The 25,013-nt window shown below is 43.6% G+C and overlaps 1 protein-coding gene across 4 annotated transcripts; it reads right to left on the bottom strand.

Annotated features, from left to right (window-relative positions):
* Positions 1 to 86: 86 nt before the first annotated feature.
* On the bottom strand, positions 87 to 17,886 carry Eloc (elongin C). Of its 4 annotated transcripts, none has more exons than XM_037206430.1 (4): positions 17,866 to 17,886; positions 7,928 to 7,980; positions 4,996 to 5,139; positions 87 to 1,870 (listed from the first exon to the last, which is right to left on the bottom strand). In XM_037206430.1, exons 2-4 carry the CDS (start codon positions 7,929 to 7,931, stop codon positions 1,680 to 1,682), a joined length of 339 nt encoding a protein of 112 aa, XP_037062325.1. In that variant the 5' UTR covers positions 7,932 to 7,980; positions 17,866 to 17,886; the 3' UTR covers positions 87 to 1,679. The 4 variants fall into 4 exon arrangements, with proteins under 4 accessions (XP_037062325.1, XP_028720467.1, XP_028720466.1 ...); XM_028864634.2 differs by lacking the exon at positions 17,866 to 17,886 and adding an exon at positions 17,350 to 17,479; XM_028864633.2 differs by lacking the exon at positions 17,866 to 17,886 and adding an exon at positions 17,279 to 17,456.
* Positions 17,887 to 25,013: the final 7,127 nt, after the last annotated feature.

The following is a 25,013-nucleotide window of genomic DNA, read 5'->3' on the forward strand; positions in this document are numbered from 1 at the left end:
TTGAATCACACAGCAGTAAAGTCCTAAAAGAGTTTAGTCTTCTGTGTCTAGGAGACAAAGCTAAAAGAGTAAACAAGTGTTCATCATTCCTTTTCAATCAACACAGTCTTTATTAACACAAAGAACCATTTGCTGCACCATATACAAATTGGCCTAGTGTGTTGCAATTTTGATGCCCTGAAGTTAAGGTTATTTCTGGACCTAACAGACAGAGTAACCCACAAATACTGCCCCACGCTAAATTTTATTTCTAGCTATTGCCCCCTGAAATCCATCTTTTGGCCTTTGATTGCAGCAACCTGATACAAAGAGCAAACCCATGTAGAGATTGATTGGAGAGCCTTGTCATGGCAGCCCTACCACTGAGTTCTAAATACCCCAGCCCAGAAAACAACCCTGTGCTTTCAGTTTACATCTGTAACTACATGCCAGTATGCCTTGAAACATTACTAAAAATAACCAATTTACATGTAACCTATTGTCAATATGCTAGAGAGCACAATGTGCAGGTTTTTAAGAGCAAAGGTTGCTTTTATGATTTCCGAAGCTTCCAGGAAAACTGACCGGTAATATAGCAGTCCTAGGAAGAAAGTGAAGGCTTGCAACGACAAACCTCAGTGACAGCTTGTCCATCACACTCACTTCAGTGACTCCTCGATTTCCTGGTGTTTCGTCAGCTCAGTATAAAGGCTGAGTGACTGCGTCATGAGGTGACTTCAGAAGACCTACAGCTTTACTATATCGAATGGAACATATACTAGCAGAGGGGAGTTGTCTAACGCACTACAGGGTTCCCCCCACCTCCCTCATTTCTATTTTACAGCATTCCAATAATGCAGGAAGACTAGAAGAGCTCAGAACACCCAGATTCTAAGTTTAGATCAGTTCAGGAAGTGTTGCAGGACACATTTCAACACATACAAGTGGAATCCCGAGAGACCATGAAGAATGAGAATGCAAGGGAGCCTGGGAGGGCAGTGGAAATCATGCTTTGGACTGTTCAAAACGCACAATGCACAGGGACTCGTAAATCATCATTTACTTGACTAGATGGCTAAAGTTCAAACAGTTACTATTTTGGAATAAAGTTGTACCTGATAATCTTCCAAAATTGTTTTTAAATAAAGTTCTTAAATTGTAGCAATAAACAAAACACAAGATGCAATTAAACAATATTGCAGTTTATCAAAAAACACATAAGAAAGTTCAACTCTTATTCTGAGTTACAAAAATCAAGGTTTGGCTAAGTTATAAACATGTTTTTTCATGTAATTATTTGCATAACTCTAGCAATGCTCAGTTGCTGTAAGATCAGAACTGGTTCTTAAAAAAACACTAAAAACATAAAAATACTTAAAATACTTAGCCCCTGTATTTACCTGTAGAATATGTTCATTTATGCTTACATTCCAGGATTTGCTATATTACTTATAAAGGAGAAAGCAAACCACCTACAAACTGGCATTATTTGTTTATTTCTTGGCTTGTGAACGTCCTCAATTTGTTGATGTAGCAAACAAATTTCAACTCTGCTATGCAAATGACAGAAGGAATCTGCTCAGCAATTAACTTTAGAGTTCAATTTCATACAGGCAACATGCTATATGTGGAAAAATGACTAACTGAACTACAGGTATTAAATACTGAAAAAATGAACAGTTTATTATAATTTATTCTATTTAACAATCTAGGAAGTTCGCAGCCATCAGCAGCTCCAGTGCAATTTCAGGTGCAATCGGGAATTCAGGAATCTCGGTGGAGCTGTTAGTGTAGCGGACCTTGTAGGTAAAATACATGCATACTTTCGATAGCACGTGCGAAGGGATCTCTCTGAAATTGACTTCATTGGTTTCATTCTCAGCAAACTGCCCTGCAAAACAAAAGTTATGTATGTTAGGGGCTGCACAGTGCCTCTTCTTCTTCTCAGGGGAATCTTAGCTCCAACTGATTGCACTTAAAGGTAGGGTCTTTCAGCTACATTCTGTTAGACAAGGTCTCTAGGACAGGAATGCAGTGCGACTGGCATTCTCATCAGAAGAGACTGGACACACAGAGAACTCTAAGACAGAGCCCATTATTCAAAGGCAAGTACAGAAAATAGGCAATACTGCCAATTCGTTCAAGTTTAACACTTCAGAACTGTAGGAAAAATAAAGTTCTGTACCTAAACCATGTGGTACGCAGCACTTGGTTAGGCAGTAAATTAATAAATGTTTAAAGATCGACTGTGATTAGCACCAGATTATCTACCTGATTTCTTAGTAGATATAACACTTTAAAATTTAAAAATCTTTAACACAAGCCAGGTGGTGTTTAATCCCAGCCCTCGGGAGGAAGAGGCAGGTGGACTGAGTTCCAGCCTCCTCTACAGAGTTCCAGGGACAGGTTCCAAAGCTACACAGAGAAACCCTCTCTCAAAAAACAGACACAAAAACAAAACTCATGGACACAGTAGCATCTGAAGGCTTGATGTAGTGGCAACTTCAACACTTAAGAGGCCTGGGGCAGGAGGGTTGATCTGAGGCTGGCAGTTTGAATTGGTGTTCAAAATCAGCAGTTGCTAAGTAAATACAAATAAAATCTATACTGAAGTTGCTTCGTAGTCAGAAGAGCTAATAATGGGCCGGAGACGGACGGCTCAGCAGTTACGAGCTCACTGCTCTCGCAGAAATCTGGGCTTGGTTCCCAGCACCCGCTTGGCACAAGCACCTGTGACTGGTCCTAAGGCATTCGATGCTCTCTTCTGGCTCCACGAGCTCACGCATCAACTCATACAAATACATACATACCCACATATATACATAAACACAGTAAGGAAAAAAGGATAAACCCAGTCAGGGTGTTTCATAAATTGGAAGACTAATGTGTTGTCAATAAAAATAAGTAAAACGAGCTGGGCGGTGGTGGTGCATGTTTTTAATCCCAGGACACAGGAGGCTGAGGTGCATCTCTGTGAGTACAAGGCCAGCCTGGTCTACAGAGTGAGTTCCAGGATAGGCTCCAAAGCTACAGAGAAACCCTGTCTCGAAGAACAAACAAACAAAAATACAAAACAAGAAAAAATGTAAATTGATCCTACCCCAACAGAGACAGAAAACATCATAAACAATCATATGATCAAACAGTCCCACAAAGCAAAAGCTGGTGTTTTAAACAGCCACTTATATATACTTGTGTCTACAACAAGAGCACCGTTTATGGTAGCTAAAAGGTAGACACAAAAGTTGAAACCCAATATAGCATATCCTGACAGAACAGTACTAGGTGGCTCCCCTACCACTTGATTCTACTTTGAATTATGATATGTAGAAAGACACAGAAGGTCAAATACTGCATGGATTCCAGAACAGGGAGAACAGAAAGCAGACTGGGTACAGATAAAGCTCAAAGAGCATAGCGTTTCCTTTTTGGGGGATTTTTTGGAACTATATATTTGTGATGGTTGTTCATACTGTAGAAGTAATAATTGTGGCTGGAGCGATGGCTCAGAGGTTAAGAGCACTGGCTGCTCTTCCAGAGTTCAATTCCCAGCAACCACATGGTGGCTCACAACCATCTGCAATGAGATCTGGTGCCCTCTTTGGTAGTGGCACTTTCTGTAGTGTGCAGACGGAAACTGTGTACATAATAAATAAATAAATCTTTTTTTTTTTTTTTTAAAAAAGAAGTAATAATTGTATTATTTGAACTGTTTTAGAAGCTGGAGAATAATATCTACTCAAAGGAAAAAAGAATGCTAATGGTCAGAGCCAGGAGTGGTGGTTAGGCCTACAATCCCAGCACAGGGAAGGTGAGGGGAAGGGCAGCCGTTGATTCTGAAGCCAGCTTGGCAATGTGGGCTATAGAATTAAGATCTTGACTCCAAACAAAACTGGAGGTGCATGGGGGGGGGGGGCGGGGGGGCTAAATTCTAGGAATAAACTTTTAATTACAACAGTATATGACAACCACAAACTAATGTAGAAAACTACACAGGTTTCCTATTGCAAAAGAATAATTAGGATCTTACTCAAACTTGCACAGAAATAACTGATTTTTCTCAATAATGTAATCATGCAATGGTGGGAGCTTCCTCCTTCTTCTCGCCCCACTCCTGCACGTGTGTGTGTGTGTATTTAGAGGCCAGAGTTGACTGTCTGCGTTCTTCCTCTTTTACAGGTACCTGGCTTTTTATGTGAATTACATGGACATCCTAACTCACGTCGATATTCTTGCGGCTACTTTATTTTTTTTTTTTGGTTTTTCGAGACAGGGTTTCTCTGTGTAGCTTTGCGCCTTTCCTGGAACTCACTTGGTAGCCCAGGCTGGCCTCGAACTCACAGAGATCCGCCTGCCTCTGCCTCCCAAGTGCTGGGATTCAAGGCGTGCACCACCTTGAATTTTATTAAATTTATTAAAGTACACAATATTTTGGGGAACACAATACCACCACATTTCCTCTCTTTTTGTCTAAAATTAAAAAAGCTTATAACTAATACAAGAAAAACTATCTTCAATAAGTATATGCAATATACAGTCAAGATTACATTAACAATGTCTAGTCCATTAACATTTGACTGATCCAGACAAAAAACTCCATTATATATATTAACAATGTCCAGTCCAGTAACATCTGATAAACTCAGACCAAAAAATTTTCAATACTTATCTTATTTAAAACAAGCAGTTCCTTTTTAAAAGTAGATTCCATAATCTCCCTTTTTATCTTATCATATCCATCTTCTCTCTTCTTTCATAATACATTCAGTAGTCTACCTTTTGTCATTTTTATATCTACTTTATATCCCCATTCCTTCTTTGGTTTTAAGAAGACAGTGTCTCAACTATGGTGCCCAGGCTGGCCTAAAACTAGAACCTCAACCTCTCAAGAAGCTGGGACAGCGGCATCTACCACTGCAACTGCTTTCTCCTCCTTCAAATGCTGTGTGCATCTAACAGGAAAAACATTTATTAAACATTAAAAGGCCATATGAAGGAAAAAACACTATTACCTACCTGGTCCACTCAACATGGCCTTTATTGTTCCTGATGTTAACGCATGTTCTCTTTTTACAATAAATTCATGCCCATCAGAAGATATTAATTTGACATACATGGCATCAGGGCCTTCACAGCCACCATAGGATTTCTCCTCTCCATCTGAAATAAAGCAGTACAATAAATTTTAATTATACAATGCACTAAAAATAAATAGGTTGAGCTGGGCGGTAATGGCGCATGCCTTTAATCACAGCACTTGGGAGACAGAGGCAGGGAGATCTGAGTTTGAGGTCAGCCTGGTCTACGGAGCGAGCTCCAGGACAGCCAGGACACTACAGAGAAACTGTTTCCGAAAACAAACAAACAAAAACGACAAACAAAACAAAACCCAGGTTGTGCGGGAACTAGGGACTATGCTTAGTAGTAGAGTACATTCTTAGCATATGTGATGCCCTGGGTTTGACTACTAAGCATGGGAAAAAGGGGAGAAAAAAAATCAAATTAGAGGTGAGTGTGTGCAGACACCACTGACTGTTGTCACTGTGCTGCCTTCACTAGTGTTCTGCTCAGGATAAAATAAACAAATAACAATTAATAATAATTGGGATATATACTTTTAAATACCAAGGTCTTTTTTTGGTTTTCCGAGACAGGGTTTCTCTGTGTAACTTTGTGCCTTTCCTGGAGCTCACTTGATAGCCCAGGCTGGCCTCGAACTCACAGAGATCCTCCTGGCTCTGCCTCCCGACTGCTAGGATTAAAGGCGTGCGCTACCACCGCCTGGCTTTTCTCACATATCTTTCAATTACTTTTATTGTTACCAATATATGAAAGCATCTGTGGTTTTAATAAAATGGCCCTCCTAGGCCCATAGGTAGTGGCACTATTAGGAGGTGTGGCCTTGTTGGAGGAAATGTGTCACTGGAGGGTGGGGAAGGTAGCTTTGAAGCCTCAGAAGCTCAAGCCAAGCTTAGTGGCTCAGTCTCTTCCTGTTGCCTGCAGATCAGGATGTAGAACTCTCAACACCTTCTCCAGCACCATGTCTGCCTGCATGCTGCCATGCTTCCTGCCATGATGACAATGGACTAAACTTCTGAATCCTAAGCCAGCCCCAATTAGATGCTTTCCTTTTTAAGAGTTGCCATGGTCATTGTGTCTCGTCACAGCAACAGAACCCAGAAACAGCATCTTAAATCTTATCCTAAGAATTTAGGAAACCCTATGGAGTAGAAGAGTGAAGATGATTGTTCTGTTCAGCTGCACACATCCACACTGTTAACTCAAAGAAATCCCTAAAATGAAGGTTAGTTTTAAAACCACCACTGCTGTCAAAGATGTCTCATGTGAATATAAACCCATAGAAACAATACAAATTTTAGTCTTTAAAACAAGTAGCTAGCTCTCAAAATAAGCATGATGAAAGTGCTTCTCTCCTGAAAAAATAGGTAACTATTAAAAGACACTAAAGACACAAGTCAATGTAATAAATGACATTTGCTTAAACTTGGATTAAAAAAATAAATAAACCTGCTCTGAAGAACAATATCAAATTTTCTGGGAAATGTGAACAGAGTAAATAATCAGTACCTGCAATACTGTGCAATCTATAAACACAGTAGATGTTGACAATCGCCCACAAATGTACAAACAGTATGATGTGTATATTGTTTAAGTGTATGGATATGCGCACGCCACAGGACATTTGTGGAGGTCTGAGGACAACCTTAGCTGTTGGCCCTCGCCTTTCATTTTGAGACAGGGTATTTCTGTTGTTCATCACTGCACTCTTCATGGTAGCTGGTCTGCAAGCTTCCTAAGATTCTCTGTCTCTGCCTCCCTTCTTGCTGCAGGAGCACTGTATGCTACTGTGCCTGGATTCAAATTCGGGTCCTGATGCTGGCAAACCTAGCCCTTTACCCACTTATCTCCAGCCCCCGACGAAGCTACGACACTGTATAACTCTTGTAATTTTTACAGTAACTCAAAGATGTAAGTTCAATTTCTAAACTAGACTATTTGAGGCCAGCCTGGTCTACAGAGTGAGTTCTATTATTTTGCATGCTGTGATGCCTGCTTCTGATCAACTTGACTGGACTGAGTATTGCCTGCCTGGTGAGACCTCCCTTTCAGCGTGTCTGTAGAGTGCTAACCTGGCCTGGTGAGACCCCCCTTTTAGAGTGTCTGTAGAGTGCTAACCTGGCTGGCTCAAGGGGCTCTGCTCTAAGAGCTTAATTAACCACTGAACCCAGTGGAGTACCGGAGGTGCAGTACTGTGGAAGGCAGGCTCTAACAGGCCAAGGCACTTGGGAGCTCCACTGGTCCTTCCACTTCCTGCGGACCAGCTGAGCAGCTCTGTCTTAGCACACACACTCCTTGTTAAGAATCCAACACTGGAAATGGAAAATGGGAGCAATACCACCTTTCTCTCCCAAGTTTTTTTACAGGTATTATCCGGTCATAGGGCCAGGAAATAAACACAAAACTTAACATTCTGCATATCTGTTGTTAAAAGTCTCATTTTACATGATTGCTCTGTGTAGCCCTGGCTGTCCCAGAATTCACTCTGTAGACCAGGCTGGGCTGGAACTCGGAGATCCGCCTGCCTCTGCCTCCCGGGAGTGCTGGGATTAAAGGCATGTGCCACCGCTGCCCAGTGTAAAAGTCTTATTATTAAGTACTTACAAAACACTACAAATTTTAGTTGACACAGTATTGATTTTGTGTATTGCTACCTTTCAGACAGAGTAACAAACTGTTCATGTAAACATTAATTTCACTTTAGCCATTTTCTGATTTTCATTCAATGACTTTAAAGGCCACCTGCTTGGTGTATATAGTGTATGGGTGCTCATTTGTGCAACAGGCCACGTGTAGGTGCAGTGCCTTTAGTTGAGAGGAAAAATCAGCTCTCACAAATGGATACACAAAATTACCTCTGTTAACTTACCCATTATGTTCTTATAAAATTCTACTTGATCCCACAGGAACTTTAGTAGTTTCCTGAAAGTGTAACAAAAACACACAAAGATTAATGTTGCATATGTATTTTCCACACATTACTATTCACTGTGTTCTTGGTGCTAATAATTTCAGGATTCTCCTTCCTTATGGAATAAGTTATGATTCCAACAAACTATCGTTCAATAGGAGGCACCAAGACGCTTTGTGAACTTGGGCAGCTGGAGCCTCTCAACTTCAGAAAGATGACTTTAAAATAACCACTATGAACTGGCTGTCCAGGCAAGCACTACGGCTAATGCTAGTGTAAATGTACAAAGCTGTACTAGGAGGGGCCAAGTCTACCTACTGGGGTGGCAGGAGAGCCCACGGAATCAGCTTCAAATATATATATATAAAAGCAGCTGAGAGCCAGGCACAGTAGCAGGAGGATTGCTAGTCTACAGGCAAGGCTGGTCTAGAGGGGAAACTTTCAAATCTAGAAAACCAAACAACCCCAGCATGTGTAGAGATTTAGGTGTGGCAGAGGCCTTGTACGTGCAAGCAAGGTCCTGCCTTCCACCCCAGCACAGCCGGTGGTGCTGCTGCTGAAGGGCATGTCAAGAACAAAGACAGTGGTGGCGCACACCTTTAATCCCAGCACTCGGGAGGCAGAGGCAGGCAGATCTCTGTGAGTTTGAGGTCAGCCTGGACTACCAAGTGAGTCCCAGGAAAGGTGCAAAGCTACACAGAGAAACCCTGTCTCGGACAAAAAAAAAAAAAAAGACGCAACGCACACATAAACCACAAACACAAACAACCCAAACCAAAGGATCAAAAACTGTACTGAAATATTCTAAATCACTCCTTTCCCTGCCAAGTATCTGAAGAAAACTGTGGATCCTGTTGTCATCAGAAAACCAACTGTTTTCCCTTGGTTTCTAGAAGGTGGCCTCCAAATTCTTTTATTCATGCTATACCTACAGCTACATTAAACAGCTGACACTGAGCCTCTAGCCACTTTCAGCTTACTGGGCGGGCTTTTTTTAGGCCTTGACAACAGAATGAACTTGACACAGAATCAGGCACAAGACTGACTTCCGCCTTAACATTTCAATCATGCTTAATAATGGACACTGAAGTCATGTCAACTTCTGACACTAGTATTCCATGTGCCTTCCTTTAAGTCAATGAAGGGGGAGTGCAGAAAACTATCCTGTGTAGACACCTAGCAAATGCTTGTTTATATAACATAGCCAATGACATGAAGTACCTTCCATGACAGGAAGGTAAGGCTTGTTTGCTAATTACACAACTGTGCATATCTGCATTTTACTCCTCCATCCCTTCTACACACAGGGTATAAAGTTCTGAATTAACAATGAAAGGTTAAATATTAAAAACTTGGGCCAGGCAGTGATGGCACACACCTTTGATCTCAGCACTTGGGAGGCAGAGGCAGGCAGATCTCTGAGTTAGAGGCCAGCCCAATGTACAGAGCCAGTTCCAGGACAGCCAAGGCTACAGAGAAACCCTGTCTAGAAACAAAAAACCAAACCAAACAAAAAAGCCTGGGGGTGGGGTGCTGGAGATATGGTTCAACAGTGAGGAGCACTTGCTGCTATTCCAAGAGTCAGGGTGATTCTCAGCACCCACATGGTGCCTTACAACTGTACCTCTAGTAACAGGGGATCCAACACCCACTTTTGACCTCCACAAACAAAACACCTGCACACATAAAGGATATTATCATTTATTTTTACTTTCTGTGTACAGGTGTTTTGCCGGCATCTACTGGTGTCCTTGGAGACCAGAGAGGGTATTAGATCCCCTGGAACTGAACTTACTTGTGAGCTGCCATAGGGGTACTGGGAATCTAACTCAAATCCTCAGGAAAAAAAGCACTAGCCATCTTTCTAGCTCCTAACTTCAGAAATCATAATTTAAGGGGCTGGAGAGATGGCTCAGAGGTTAAGAGCACTGACTGCTCTTCCAGAGGTCCTGAGTTCAATTCCCAGCACCGACATGGTGGCTTACAACCATTTGTAATGAGATCTGGCACCCTCTTCTGTTTACATCATAAATAAATAAATCTTAAAAAAAAAATCATAATTTAAAAAATAAAATGATTCCCACAAAAGCATTTTTTCCCAATAATTTGTACCATGCCTAATAAAAAAGCAGAGTAAAAGATAATATAAACAATAACTTATGGGCTTACTTACTGGTGATCACTGTAGTAACTACCTTTCAGGTACATTGTTTTCTTTAAAAATAAATCTACCACAAGAGTATTATTCCTCTAGAGATTAGGACACAATTTAGGGTTCAAAGCCTAGTAGAGTTGACCTTACTTTCTTTCTTTCTTTTTTTTTTTTTTTTTTTGTTTTTTGGGACAGGGTTCCTCTGTGTAGCTTTGCGCCTTTTCTGGAACTCACTTTAGATCAGGCTGGCCTCGAACTCACAGAGATCCGCCTGCCTCTGCCTCCTGAGTGCTGAATTAAAGGCGTGCACCACCACCACCACCACCACCACCACCACCACCACCACCTGGTGACTTTACAATTCTTATTCCCTCCCTCCATTATTCAACTTGGCCACAGCTCCCTACCACCTACAAGGTTTCTCTGTGTAGCTCGATCAGGAAGGCCTAGAACTCAGATCTGCTTGCCTCTGCTTCCAAGTACTGGGATGAAAAGCATGGGCCACCATGTCCAGCTTTAACTTGCTCATAATTATTAAAACAAACAAACAAAAAATCTCCAGGTGAATTAATTTTCTACTTCTACAAGTTGATGCTGTAATTCTCTAACAGTTCTCTAAAATTTTAAAAACCATACTTCATATCACTTTGTAATAAAAGGCATTCACTAAAACCATTATATTTCCTGTTTATATTCTTTTGTAAACATTGTTTTTAAAAATGAAAGAAAAAAAAAACATGTTAGAAAGTCTTGAAGTACAGGAACTTCGAGTGTCAACTCTTCTATCTAGATAATCTCCATAGTAGAACACCTAGGTTGTTTATTTAACCAGCAGTAGCTAAGCAACCATGCAAAGTCTCATCTGGGAAGGCCTCTGGGAAAAAAGATTTCTCTACAGACTTAAAGTAGTGGAGAAGCCCTACCACCATCGACGTTATTTTAAAAGCTTCTCTTTAAAAAGTAACTTTAGATTGTATGTATGTGAGTGTTTTCCCTGCATGTATGTATAAATACCACATGAATGCCTGGCACCTGAGTTCTAGATCCCCTGGAATTCTAGATCCCCAGCACCATGGAAGTGCTGGTCCTTTGCTGGGGAATTGAACCTAGGTCCTCTGGAAGAGCAACCAGTGCTCTTATAACCTCTGAGCCATCTCTCCAGACCAACTGTGTAGAATTCTATACACACAACACACGTATGCCTTTAAAAGCTGCATAGATTGTATGGAGAGTTTCCTGGGTTTTTGATATTGTATTATAATTACACAACTTGTTATCATTGGGGACACCTGGGTGAAGGGTACACAGATCTGCTCTGCACAATTAACATCTATAGTCATTTTAAAATAAAATAAAAAATTAGTGTGTGTGTGTGTGGGGGGGAGCAGCCAGTATTCTTAACCACTAAACTATCTCTCTAGCCTCAAAGTCCCCACTTAATTCGTAAGTAGATGTTTATAAAATATGACATACAATTAAGTGAGAAACTCACATCCAGGAACTCACATTCAGAAAAAAAATCTGTTTGAATAGCTACAGTCACTATGTAACTAACTGGACTTCTACCTTTTAGAAAACTAATACAATTCTGTAACAATAAATGCTCTTACATTTAATTCACTCAGTCTTAACTTTTAGTCAAAGCTGGGTGTGGTGGTATACACCTGTAGTCCCAGAACTCAGCATGTTAAGGCAAGAGAATCCTGAGTTTGAGGCCAACCCAGTCTCAGTAGACCAAAAAGCACACCAAACTATCATCATCAACAAGAATACCAGACACACTGTCAATAAAACCATTTCAAGTCCTTTTGATAAGCAGATGTTACCCAAAGAGTAACCAACCATTCCAAAGAAATTAAGTGGGTAGCTACAAATCTTGAACAGAAGATGTGTTACATGAACAGGCACAGTGTTTGATCCGTGATTGATAAGAGGTATTTTACCAAATTGAAAGGTCAGAGTGATCCAAGGAAAGTGACCAATTCTTTGAGGTACACAGGTACACAAGAGTGACTGAGTGTTGTTGAAAACCAGTTTAGAAATTCACTCCCCTCACAAACACTATACTAAGGAGTACTATGCCAAGTGCTGTCCTGGGTACCAGAGACAGAACAATGATTCTAATCTCACTGGAAAAACGGGAGGGCCTCAAGGGGGAACAAGTGAAATCCTAGCTTTTGAGGTGGAAGCTGAACCAAGAGCTCAAGGTCTGTCAAGATCACTCTGAGTTATTAGGCTAACTAGAACTACAGGGCAAGACTGTCTCAACCACAACTACACCATCCCCACCAAAAAGGGATGTGGAGGTGCGAGCGTACCAGAAAACCAAACCAGAACAATGTGTGAGATGGAGTTCTCTGGGGAACTGAAGAGTAGGGCAGGAGGGAATGAGGACGGGGAAAGAAGGCTGTGCTGTGTTTCAAGGTCAGGGAATACCGGTCTTATTTATCAAACAGAACAACGACACGGGTCAAGAAAAGGCATTGGGACTGGAGGAGACTTGATCTCTAGCACTTACATAGCAGCATGTAAGAGTCTAATTATAATTAAATACATTAGAAAAGGTAGTTCCGACAGAGCTGGAGAAGCGGCTCAGCAATTAACATATCCTGCTCTTGCAGAGGACCTGAGTCTGATTCTCAGAACCTGGATTGGTTGGCTCACAAGCATCTGGAACTCTATCTCTAGGGGGTGGGGAATGCCCTCTGACCTACCTACACACACACACTTATAAATTTAAAAAGAATCCTCAAGAATTTATATACAATATTTGGTAAGTTGTGAACAAATAACCAGCACTTCACTGTCCCCTCCTTGTCCTTACACTATCCTGTACTGCAGGGGGCAGCCACCTCTCTACTGTAAGGGTCAGACAGTAACCATAATTCATCAATGTGCCTCTGTGTTCCTGGAAAACTTCACAGAAGCAGAATTTAGAAATAGTCTTTCTTTGGATTTTTAAGATACATGTGAACAGGCGGTAGTGGAACATGCCTTTATTTATTTATTTGTTTGTTTGGCTTTTTGAGACAAGTTTCTTTGTGTAGTTTTTTGGAGCCTGTCCTGGATCTTGTCTATAGACCAGGCTGGCCTTGAACTCAGAGATCCGTGTGCCTCTGCCTCCCCTACAGTGAGGTAGCTCAGAACAAAAGAACTGTGCTTCCTACACAAACGGGGCATATCTAGTTCAACTCAGTACTTGAAACTAAGTAAAACAGGAGCTTCTCTTCAGTCCAATACACTGTACTTGCTGGGAACAGACGCAAGTGCTATTTGCACTGTGAGTGCTGGGATTAAAGGCATGTGCTGCGGTGATGGCTCTAGAAATCAAACCCTCACTGATCCTCTGGAAAAGCTGCCAGCATTCTGCCACTCCAGCCCCTTCATCCACATCTTAACTTTTCTATCACTGTTCTTCTCAAGAACCCCGCCCCCTTTTGGTTGAGACAGGCTTTCCTGGTACTCAAGAGGTCCTATCTCCACTGGGATGAAAGGTGTGAGAGGCTTTGAAGAGGCTCATAATCAGACAAGGTAGGGTAGCACAGGCCTAAAATTCCAACACGTGACAAAAGAACCAATATCTAATTTTATCTGCTTTCCTTGACCAGTCTAACACCATCTATCTGATGTCCTCCAACCCAAGTATTTAAATATCACCCATAAATACCATTCCCATATTACCTTCCTAGCTCTACACCTATTCTGAGCCCCAGTCAGAAACATCCAATTTCCTTCTACACATACTAGCTCTGTAGAGCAAGCTGTCCTCAAACTCAAGATCCACCTCTGGGATTAAAGGCGTGTGCCACCCTTCCTGGTGTTCTATGCATATCTTCACTGTCTTAATGAGTTACCAACTAACTCCCCTAAAGAATCCCTTATACACCCATCAGAAAGAAACCAATACTCCCTTTCAGTCTTCCCAACTTCAGTAAATGGCACTACTGTTCACAAGATTGGTGAGGGCAAAAAGATTTTTTTTTTTCTGTATTAGGAATAAAAGACAAGAGCTATTTGGCTTCCAATTATATTTCTTTTTCTTTCTTTTTTTTAAAGATCTATTTATTATGTATACAATGTTCTGCCTGCAAATCAGAAGAGGGCACTAAATCTCATTATAGATTGTGAGCTACCATGTGGTTGCTGGGAATTGAACTCAGGACCTTTGGAAAAGCAGCCAGTGCTCTTAACCTCTGAGCCCCCAGTTACATTTCAAATCAGATGACTTTCCACCTATTTCAACTCTACATCCCCAGTTCAAGCTAGTTGTATTTTAAATTAACTATCTAAAAAAGCTACCACACCCAGGTGTGGTGGTGCACACCTTTAATCCCAGGAATCCCAAGCAGAGATAGGTGGATCTGAATTCAAGGCCGGCCTAGTCCACAGACAGCCAGGATTACAAAGAGAACCCTTGTCCTGGGGGGTAGGGGGGAGCTTCCACACTTTCCTCTAGCTGGTCTATTCTCCACCTTGTCATCTCAGGAACACATTAGATTCATCTTTCTGCACAAATACAGAAGAGCTTTAAGGTCTGTATTATACACTCCCTGGCTAGCCATCCTTATCTCGTTTTCTTACTTTTCCTTCAATATGTTCCAAACTTTTTTGTTGTTGTTTGAGACAAGGTTTCTCTGTATAACAGTCCTGGCTGTAGATTGGCTGGCCTTGAACTCACTGAGATCAGCCAGCCTCTCTGCCTCCCCAAGTGCTGGGATTAAAGCCACCACTGCCTGCTCCCTGGTATTTCTTGACTAGGTCAAGTTCTCTCACACTTCAAGGTCTTTGCATTTGCATTTCAGACTGCTGCCTGAAGTTCTTTTCCTTTAACTCTCCCTCATTACTTAGGCCTGTAGGTCAAACATCAAGTCCTGAGGGTGCTTCCCTGACCCCTGATCTTGCTCTATTTACTTTTTTTTTTTTTTTAATAGAGGGAAGATCAACAGGGCTTCACTACATAGTCCAGGCTGGTGTGGAACTCCTATCAATCCTCTGCCTCAGTCTCCTGAATGCTTTGATTAAAAGTTTACAAGTTTCTGACATCACACCTATCCCTATTGTTTTTCAAACTTATTACCTAAAACTGCATATGTATATATTTGTGTATGTGTAGATTTTCCAGTATTGGATGTCTTTGTCTAGTTTTACTTAAGAGAGGAGCAGTAAAGCATCTGACCGGTATTAACACATCCAAGCATACATTTAAAGACTTTGCTGCTTACCTTCCAATCTGACACCCCCACCCCTCCCCTAACCCCACCCCACCCAAAACTTCAACTTTTCCTCAAGCATTTCTTAAGATCTGCACAATTTTAAAAACTTAATATATAGGAATATCTATCTGACTATTCACATCGCAGTATTAATAATAACAGATTCTTTCCATTTGAAATAAATATAAGCTGGGTGTGGTGGTATACACCTTTAATCCCAGTAATTGGGATGCAGAGGCAGGTAGCCATGCAGCTAAGCAAGGGCTAAACAGTTAAGAGGGCCAGGGGGTGGTGGCACCAGCCTTTAATCCCAGCACTTGGGAGGCAGAGTCAGGCAGATCTCTATAAGTTCAAGGCCAGCCTGGTCTACAGAGCAAGATCCAGGATAAATAAGCACCAACGCTACAAAGAGAAACCCTGTCTCCAAAATCCTGCGGGGGTGGTGTGGGGGCTCATTCCCCCCCAAAAAAGGAAATGGATATTTGTGTATTTTTTAAAATGGCACTGAGGGAATAAACCAACATTTTTTTGTGTGTGGTGCTGGAGAACCAAGCCAGGGCCTTTTGTATATTAGGCAAACATGCTATATCAAGATACAGTCCTAGCCTGGCAGTTATTAGAGAAATGTCATACTTAAGATGAGAAGCCTTTATAAATTAAATAGGGGGATGAGGACAGAGTCGTTGCACTCCACAGTGCTGACTCAGGGCAGCTGAGGTGCAAGGTTAATTCCATCCCATCAGGTTAAAAAGAGGGGAGCAAGCTTGGTGGCCCACACCTCTAATACCAATACTTTGGAAGCAAAAGTGGATCTGAGACCCCTCAGGTTTACAGACAGGCTTCTGTACCAGTCTAGAGTACCCTGTGAGGCTCTGCCCCCACACCCGCCAAGTGGTAAGAGTCTCAAATCATTACCACCAATAAATAACAAATATCGATGGGAAAAAATACAGCCATTTTCCTCATCACTGTATTCCTAGGATACTTGTGAACTTCAACGACTCAATAACATGAATTATATTATAACGTAAATGAGACCAGGTATTTATCATCTTGGGTCATTTAACAGAAAATAAAATGCAATTGGGGGATTAAAAAACAAATCTGGCAGTTTGAACGAAGTTGTAAAACTATTTCGATGGCTTTCTACACTGGAAAGTGCAGAGTAGAGATGCTTGCACTAAATGACACAATTTCCGTGCTCACAAAACTAGAAATTTCAGATCCTTAAGAAAAATTAAAGAGGCGCTGTATTTGGCACTAAATACTTCCTTCCAGATAAAACTGAGAGGCAGATGGGTGCACAAATGCCCCAACCCACCCAGTCAGGCCCAAGTTGCCCAGAGCATGAACTTTTTTTTTTTCCGGGTCCTACAGCTGAAAGGGTCTAGGGCTCTCCCCTGCGACTAGCGACTCATTGCAACAGTAAAACACATCTAAGTGCACCGGAGGAAGGCAAAAAGGAAAAGCGACCGGGCTGCCATGCTCTTAACTCCACCCTCCCCGTGCTGCGCCTGGAAAAGGCCCAGCTCGCCCCCACCTCCGGTCGGGCCTCCTCCTTCCAAACCCACCGAGCTGATCTAGTTACGGTCCCGCCAGAGTCTCTCCCCTCCCCCCAAACCAGGAGCTCGGGAGGCCGGGGAGGCTCGGAGCTTCCGTTCCTTCCCCGCCCAGACGGGAAGGGGTGAGCAGAGGGATGGCCACGGCGCCCAGCCCCAGCGGCCCTAGCTCTCCACGCGAAATCGGAGCTCCGCTCCCACCCCAGCCCGACACTCACCAGCCAGTCCCGCAGCCACCGCGCCGTGTCCCCACGTACCGCCACAGACCCTATTCAGGGCCGCCCCCCCAACCCCCAGCGGCCTACCCCCGTGGGTTCCGGGGCACGGGAAGGAATTACTTCCGTCGCGTCACAGCCGCTTTCTGCAACGCGCGGGAGATCGGTACCTGGCAAGGCGAAGACACGCTCTGCAAACAACTTGCGTCCGTAGGAAGCGCGTTGTTGTTCTAACCCTTACCTTCGGTAATACAGTCCAATTTAAGGGATAGCGTTAGCAAATCCCAACCAATGAGAAGCCAGGGCTTCTGGATTCCCAGAATGCAACGCCCTCCTGGTCCAATTTCTGCTATGAACGGAACCCGTGCGGACAGAGGTGCATTCTGGGATGTGTAGTTTCTTACGAAGGCATGGGTAGGGTTTGGTCCCACGTGACATTGCATCTTGGGACTTGTAGTTTTCCGTGTAGAGGGTTGAAATTATGATGGCTTTAAAGCTTGGCCCCTGCTCTCGTTTCTGTCTAGCTAGGAGGCGGGGGATTACAAAGGAAGCTTAAGATGTGGAAATGCAGTATGTGTACAAAAGAAGATCGTATTCTGAAGGAAGCGGCATCTAGCCTTTTGTGATAAGTAATACACATCAACAAGCATCTTAACAAGCTCACGCAAAGTGTTTGCCTCATTTCCTCCCTTCCCGGCATAGGTCAGTGTTTACCGAAAACAGGCCACGCCCACCCCCCTGCTCTCCTCTCGCCTACCGTGCAGCTGCCTGCCACCATTGCTCCAGTGGGCGGGGCGCACCATTCCCGCGCCTCACCCCCAGAAGCTCACCTCATTTCCGCACTCCCACCCAAGGCATTTCATTGGCTCTCCCGTGGTTGCCCAGGGACCTTTCCTAGAAAGCTGGAGAAACAGCTTAGTCAGGTTTCTTCTCTGGTGTTTCATGAAATGGGCTTGAAAATGTAGATTCAACAAACTCTTATTCAACTAGTCGCAGTTGTGAAAATAATGTCCACCAAAGGAAATATGTACGTGCGATTTGGAGTGCCTGGAACTAATGACGTTTTCCAAAGGGGCTTTGTTCTCGACTTTTTGAGCCAGGGTCTCTCAATCTAACTATGTAGCCCAGACAAGCCTTGTATTTGGGTCAATCCTATCTCTTCCTGCCACCATGCACAGAATTTCCCGATGTAATCCTAGGCTGCCCTCCAACTCCAATTTATAATTCTGCTGAAATTACTGGTGTTGGCTACTGTGCATGGCTCTGAAAGGGTTGTTTTTTGGTTTGATTTTGTTGTTTTGAGACAGGGTTTCTCTGTGTAGCTTTGTGAGCCTTTCCTGGAACTCACTCTGTAGCTCAGTCTGGCTTGGAACTCAGAGATCCACCTGCTTCTGCCTCCCGAGTGCAGGGATTAAAGGCTTGCACCACCATCTCCCAGCTGGTTTGTTTTTTAAGTTGATTTGCAGACAATTAAAGGCTAAAATGAGCCGGGCGGTGGTGGCGCACGCTTTTAATCCCAGCACTCGGGAGGCAGAGGCAGGTGGATCTTTGGGAGTTCGAGGCCAGCCTGGGCTACCAAGTGAGTTCCAGGAAAGGTGCAAAGCTACACAGTGAAACCCTGTCTCGAAAAACCAAAAAAAAAAAAAAAAAAAAAAAAAAAAAAAGGCTAAAATGGAGCACATGGCCCTGAATTAATTTTCAAAGGCTTTGGGAAAAAATAAGTGTTATGGTTGTAGCCATAGCTCAAAATGGTTTCATGGGAAGAGAGGCATTGGGTTGCAGAAGATAAAACTAAGGGAAAATCTGAGTTAATCTCCCTTTAGGCAATAAGGGTGGGGCCCAAGGTCAATTATGTTTCTGACTCTGGATCCATCCATCCCTTAGGTTGGGGGCTAAAGAGGCAAGCATAGAGTGGGTGGACTTTGCAGGTTAATTCTGCAATATGCTGAAAAATAACAGGATTCCCTCTTAAAAGACACATAAAAGACCACTGGACTGGACAAAGAGGCACTATTCCTTTGTTGGAGCTCTCACACTTAGGAGAAATGTACTTTTGGCTGGGTGTGGTGGCACATGCCTTTATTCCCAGTTCATGGGAGAGGCAAGTAGATCTCTGAGATGGAGGCCAGCCTGGTCTACATGGTGGCTCTCTCAAAAAAGGAAAGAAAGAAAATCTACATCTTTCCTGCTCACTCCCTTGAGTTTCAATGCACCTCCGCCGCCTGGCTTTCTTGGGCCCTGTTTAAGAAGTAAAGTCACATTCTGCCCGAGGCCAACCCAGGGCCCAGCTGCCGATCCTGAAAAACCCAACAACTTGTAAGCGTTGGTGAGCAAAACAAAACCTGAGAACACAAAAGGGGCCGCCCAGCCACCGAACCAGATCACCAGAATCATAAGTCCACCCTACACTGACTGGGAACAGGTAAATTAGATATGTGTGTGTAAATGTTTTGTCTGTATGTATACCACATGCATGCCTGGTTATCATGGCCATCAGAAGAAGGCATCAGATCTCCTGCAATTAGAATTATGAGTTACAGGAGATTGTGAGCCACCACCATGTGGGTGCTGGGAATTGAACCCAGGTCCTCTGCAAGAACAAGTACTCTAAACTGCTGAGCCACGGCTCCTATGGCTCCTGTCTGGCTTCCCAAATAAGCTGAATAGTCAGTTTATATAGGCAGAAAGAGTATGGCAAGGTGTTAGTTATTTAGCTGCGTTGTGTTCTTACCCTGCAAGGAAATGTCACGAAACACGACAGAATCCGCTTATAGAGTTTATTAGAGATAAAGGGATAGAGTGCGCAGGCCTGTGAGAGAGACACGTGTGTGAAAGAAGAGGAACTGGGAAGCATGGCGCTCCACTTTAAAACCGGCTGGGGGCGTGGCCAGGTCACGTCACTACTCCACGCGTGTGCGTAGATCGCATGGTCACGTTGCGCGCTTACGTGGTCATGTAACGTCACGGATCCTGGTCACGGGAGACGCCTTGTATCCTGGTTACGAGAGACGCTTTGACCCAGAAATAGCTATCCTGACTGGAATTGGCTAGGCAGAAGTGTCCGCCTGGTATATGTGACCGTGGGGGGCGTGTTGTGAACCCTTCACAAGGAGGTCTACATTAATCATGGCAATCTTTTATGAAAAAAGAAGGACTGTCCACTATTCAAGGCAGCTTTTTTTTTTTCTTGATTTTTTGAGACAGGGTTTCTCTGTGTAGTTTTGGTGCCTGTTGGGGAGCTTGCTCTGTAGACCAGGCTGGCCTCGAACTCACAGAGATCTGCCTGGCTCTGCCTCCTGAGTGCTGGGGTTCAAGGCGTGCGCCACCACTGTCCTGCCTTCAAGGCAGCTTTCACGCAAATGCAGGTCAATGCTTGCACCAAACTGGTAGTCTTTCATTCAGCTGGGCACTGTGTTGGCTCTAATCTCAGGCTTTCTGCTGGGCTGCTGGGAGAAGTAACACGGCTCTCCAGCGGAAAATGGCTTAGAGGTCATCTAGAGTGCACTGAGACTTGGAAGGGGAGAGGCCCAGTGTAAACTGAGTCAACTGTGGCTGGGGTAGCACCTTCAGGAGCCAGAGCTGAGCTTTGGCAGCAGGCAGCTGTTGTGTGCCGTTTTTTTCAAGGGATCTGTGGAGTGTTCTCTGCAGCCTGAGGACCTTGGGGCAATTTGCCTGGCTCCTTAGCTTGATAAAGCCTATGTTCGAAACATCCAGTGCACTAGGGAATTGACCAAGAGCTGTCAGTTTATTCAAAGGAAAAATAAGCACAGAGAGGATTATTTAATAAGCAGCGGCTTTCATCATTTAATAGCGTTCCAACAATGCTTGGTTCCTGCTGAAGTACACTGGGGAGAGGTGGGTTCCTCTAATCCGTCATCTCTTTCCAGCTAGAGCAGTGGTTCTCAGCCTTCCTAACGCTGCAGCACTTTAATACAGTTCATGTTGTGGTGACGTCCCCCCTCCCCACTATAAAATTATTTGCTACTTCATAACTGTAATTTTGCTACTGTTATGAATGGTAATGTAAATATCTGATATGCAACCCCCAAAGGGGTGGAGACCCACAGGATGAGAATTCTGAGCTAGATGATAATTTTTCCAGATGCAGCTGACGGTGAGGTTGATCTGAAAACATTGGGAGGACATATTTACCAAGTTCTCTTTTGGAAACGTATGTAGCATTTTGTAAAGCAGTGTGTTTCCATTATAATATAACAGCAGTATTTCTAGCTTATTTTTGGGTGTTTGTCCCATTACACATTCGCATCATGGGTTTCCAAATTTATTCAGTAGCTGTGGTGCCTCTATTACTAAGTCCTGGCAATAGTCACTAATTATCCTCTGCTTTGCGGGGAAAGGTATAGTGTTGATACAAAAACAACTCTTACTTCAAAGGAGATAAAAGATGGAGGCCGGGCGGTGGTGGCGCACGCCTTTAATCCCAGCACTCGGGAGGCAGAGCCAGGCGGATCTCTGCGAGTTCGAGGCCAGCCTGGGCAACCAAGTGAGTCCCAGGAAAGTAGAGGCGCAAAACTACACAGAGAAACCCTGTCTCGAAAAACCAAAAAAAAAAAAAAAAAAGGTGGAGGGGCCCCAAAACAGCTTAACCACCCAGCTGCCAGGACAGGCCTAGGGGCCTAGACACAGCTTCTGTGACAGGCTTATTGGCAGACAACACCCAGATCCAGGAAAATCCTTAAGCTGATACCACCCAGGGATGGGGAAGTATCTGACATCCCAAACATTCCAACCATTAGATAAGGTGCCCATTGTCCTTGAGTCTAGCACACACCTATTTTTGTTTTACAGATACCCCTAGACAATTAGCCAATCAGGGTCCTGAACCCTGGAAATCCCCTCACCCCAACCTCTGCTATGATAAAATCTCTGCTCTCACCGCTGTGTCCAACAGACAGAGAGACCAAGCTCAGAGCGTGAAGATAATACTCTTTACTTTTACATTTGGGATTCGGTCTCTATGGTGGTCTTTTGGGGGGGTCTCTGAGATCTGGGCATAACAGGATAATTTCCCCGGGAGCCAAATGAGTGGCCATGGGCAGGGAACACAGATTTAGGTCACCCATATTCCATGTTCCAATGTGAAAGTATTTTCATGAAGCTCTTATAGTAACAGAACAAAATGAAGGTCATCAGTCAAGACACATTTCCACATTGGTGGAACCATCAGGTGTTGGGCTGACCTACAGGTAGGGCGGAGGCAGGACCGGTCCAGCCGGTCTCTCCATGGGGCTGAGCTTATGGTGAGTGTCCACGGCCCAGACCTCCCCATTCCACCGGAGAGAAGCACACTGGGCCAGGAGTCTTGTCAAAGCAAGAACTCCTTTTATTGCATCAGGAGTGGACTTATATAGGTTGGGGTGCTGGGGGTGGGATGGGGTGAGGATAACTGGCCAATGAGATGATGCTGTCTCAGCAGTTACTAGGCAGAGGCGATTCTAGGTCGGGTAGAGCTGAGTCACTCATCTGCGATGCGGAAGGCATGACCGAAGACAGGTCACCATACTCGAGCTAGGCTCGGGAAGTTACGCTGGGCCTCACACCCGGGCCTTATGGGGCCCAACAGTTAGGTAGGTTAAAACAAGGTGGGGAAATCTGTTTTAGGTTTTCGGTTGGTTGGGAACCTAGTTCTCTGTACATTCCAAATAAAAACTCTATGCTCTCTGTTGGTGTGCTCCAGATGAATTCATGAAGATATCATCTACAGAGTGTCTGGGCCCAAGAAATCCCCTTTCCCAAAGTCTGGCATTTAGACAAAAAGCCAGGACCCCATCAGGAAGTTGGGGAAATAGCTTCTACCTGTAAAAGGAAGCAGTCTCCTTATTTCTATCTCCAGCAAAAGGAAGCTCTGGCTCTTCCATTAACACATACCTGCGGTGCCTATTGGCATATCAAACTCTATTATAGACTTCAAAGTTCTTCACCCCAGCTTGCAGACTCCCCTCCTCCCAAGTACCTGTTTCCCTTAAAGCCTTGGACACCCCCTCTCCCCACAATCCCTTCTCTCTGCTTCCCTGAGCACCTTGGCAGTTTGGAATAGATGTTTCCTTTTTACCCATACATAGAGCCGCTATTTGAGTTCCTGTACTGCACGCGTTTCATTCAGTGCTGCTGAAGACCTGGGAGAGACATAAAGGAGTGTGGTGGTTTGAAAGAAAGGGCCCCCAAAGGGAGGGGCACTGTGGGGAGCAGTGGTCTTGTGTTGTTGGTTGTTTTGCTCTTTTGTGTGTGTGTGGGGGGGTGGGGATGCGCAACCCAACTCCCAAAGAAATCACACACAGAGGCCAGCCTTAGCTTGGACTGTTTCTTGTCAACTTATTTTATCTTATTTTATTTTTTTAACTTAAGTTATCTCCTCTACCTTTTGCCTCTGGGCCTTTTCCTTTTCTTACATCTGTGTATCTTATTTTCACTCTTACTCTGTGCCTGGCTGTGTGGCTGAGTGGCTGGCCCCTAGCATCCTCTTCTTATTATCTATCTGTCTGTCTATCTATCTATCTATCTATCTATCTATCTATCTATCTATCTATTTTTCTATTATCAGCTTGATACAGTATAAATTCTTATCCTAATAGTGAAATGTATCTATCTATCTATCTATCTATCTATCTATCTATTTTTCTATTATCAGCTTGATACAGTATAAATTCTTATCCTAATAGTGAAATGTTTCACTGAGGCTTGCCCAGTAATTGAGTAAAACCAAAACTTATTATAAGCCACAGTCATCCTAGGGTCCCCACTGCCATATAGCCTCCCTGGGTCTGTGGGTTATAGTCTGATTGTTCTTTGCTTTATATCTAGTATCCACTTATGAGTGAGTACATACCATGTTTGTCATTCTGGGTTTGGCTTACCTCACTCAAGATGATATTTTCTAATTCCATCCATTTTCCTGCAAATCATCCTCTTCTTCTTGTTCTCTTGCTCCTCCTTCTTTTCCTCCCAGATTTCTCCTTCTATTTATTTATTTATTTATTTATTTATTTATTTATTTATTTCCTTCTATCCTGCCAGCCCCGCCTATCCTTTCTCCTGCCTTGCTATTGGCTATTCAGCTCTTTATTAGCCCATCAGGTGTTTTAGACAGGCACAGTAACACAGCTTCACAGAGCTAAACAAATGCAATATAAAGGAATGCAACATATCTTTGCATCATTAAATAATGCAAATATTCCACAGCATAAACAAATGTAACACATTTTTTTTTTTCTGAGACAGGGCTTCTCTGTGTAGTTTTAGTGCCTGTCCTAGATCTTGCTTTGTAGACTAGACTGGCCTTAAACTCACAGAGATCCACCTGACTCTGCCTCCTGAGTGCTGGGATTAAAGGTGTACACCACCACCAACTAGCAATAACACATCTTAAAATAATATTTTACAACAGTCTTGTTGGAGGAAGTGTGTCTGTTGGGATTCTGTTGCGCACCAGCTGCATGACCACACATGGGCTCTTCAGGAGCTAGGCAAGGGGGTCTTGCATCTTACATCATCAGTGTGTGCTGATGATTACATAAGCAAGGTGTGGTCATGCAATCTGCACATCCATGGCATAGCTTGGTAAGTCCACCTGTACCTTAAAGAGCTGGACAGACCCCTACCTCCTCTCTCTGTTCTGTTCTCTCTTCCCCCCACCATCTTTCTCTCTCTTCTCTCTTTGCTCTTTGCACACGTGTCTCCCCCAGGCCTGGTTCTTCTGCCCACCCCTCCCTGCTTCCTCCTAATAAAGCTCTGATACTGTGTTTTGTCATGGCCGTGACCTTTCCACGAAGTAACCAGTGCCAGGAACCAGCACCTCTTATTCTTACAGTGTCACTGTGAGGGCAGGCTTTGGGGTCTCTTTGGCTCAAGCTTCCCTAGGTGTGATTATTAGTTGTCTCCCTGTTG

The sequence above is a fragment of the Peromyscus leucopus genome, chromosome 5 (assembly GCF_004664715.2).
Source record: "Peromyscus leucopus breed LL Stock chromosome 5, UCI_PerLeu_2.1, whole genome shotgun sequence".
NCBI lineage: Eukaryota > Metazoa > Chordata > Mammalia > Rodentia > Cricetidae > Peromyscus > Peromyscus leucopus.

Coding starts and splice junctions, on each gene's coding strand:
- Eloc (XM_037206430.1), bottom strand. Junction 1,871..4,995: donor GGCCATGTTGAGTGGACCAG/GTAGGTAATAGT, acceptor TTTGTTTTGCAG/GGCAGTTTGCTGAGAATGAA.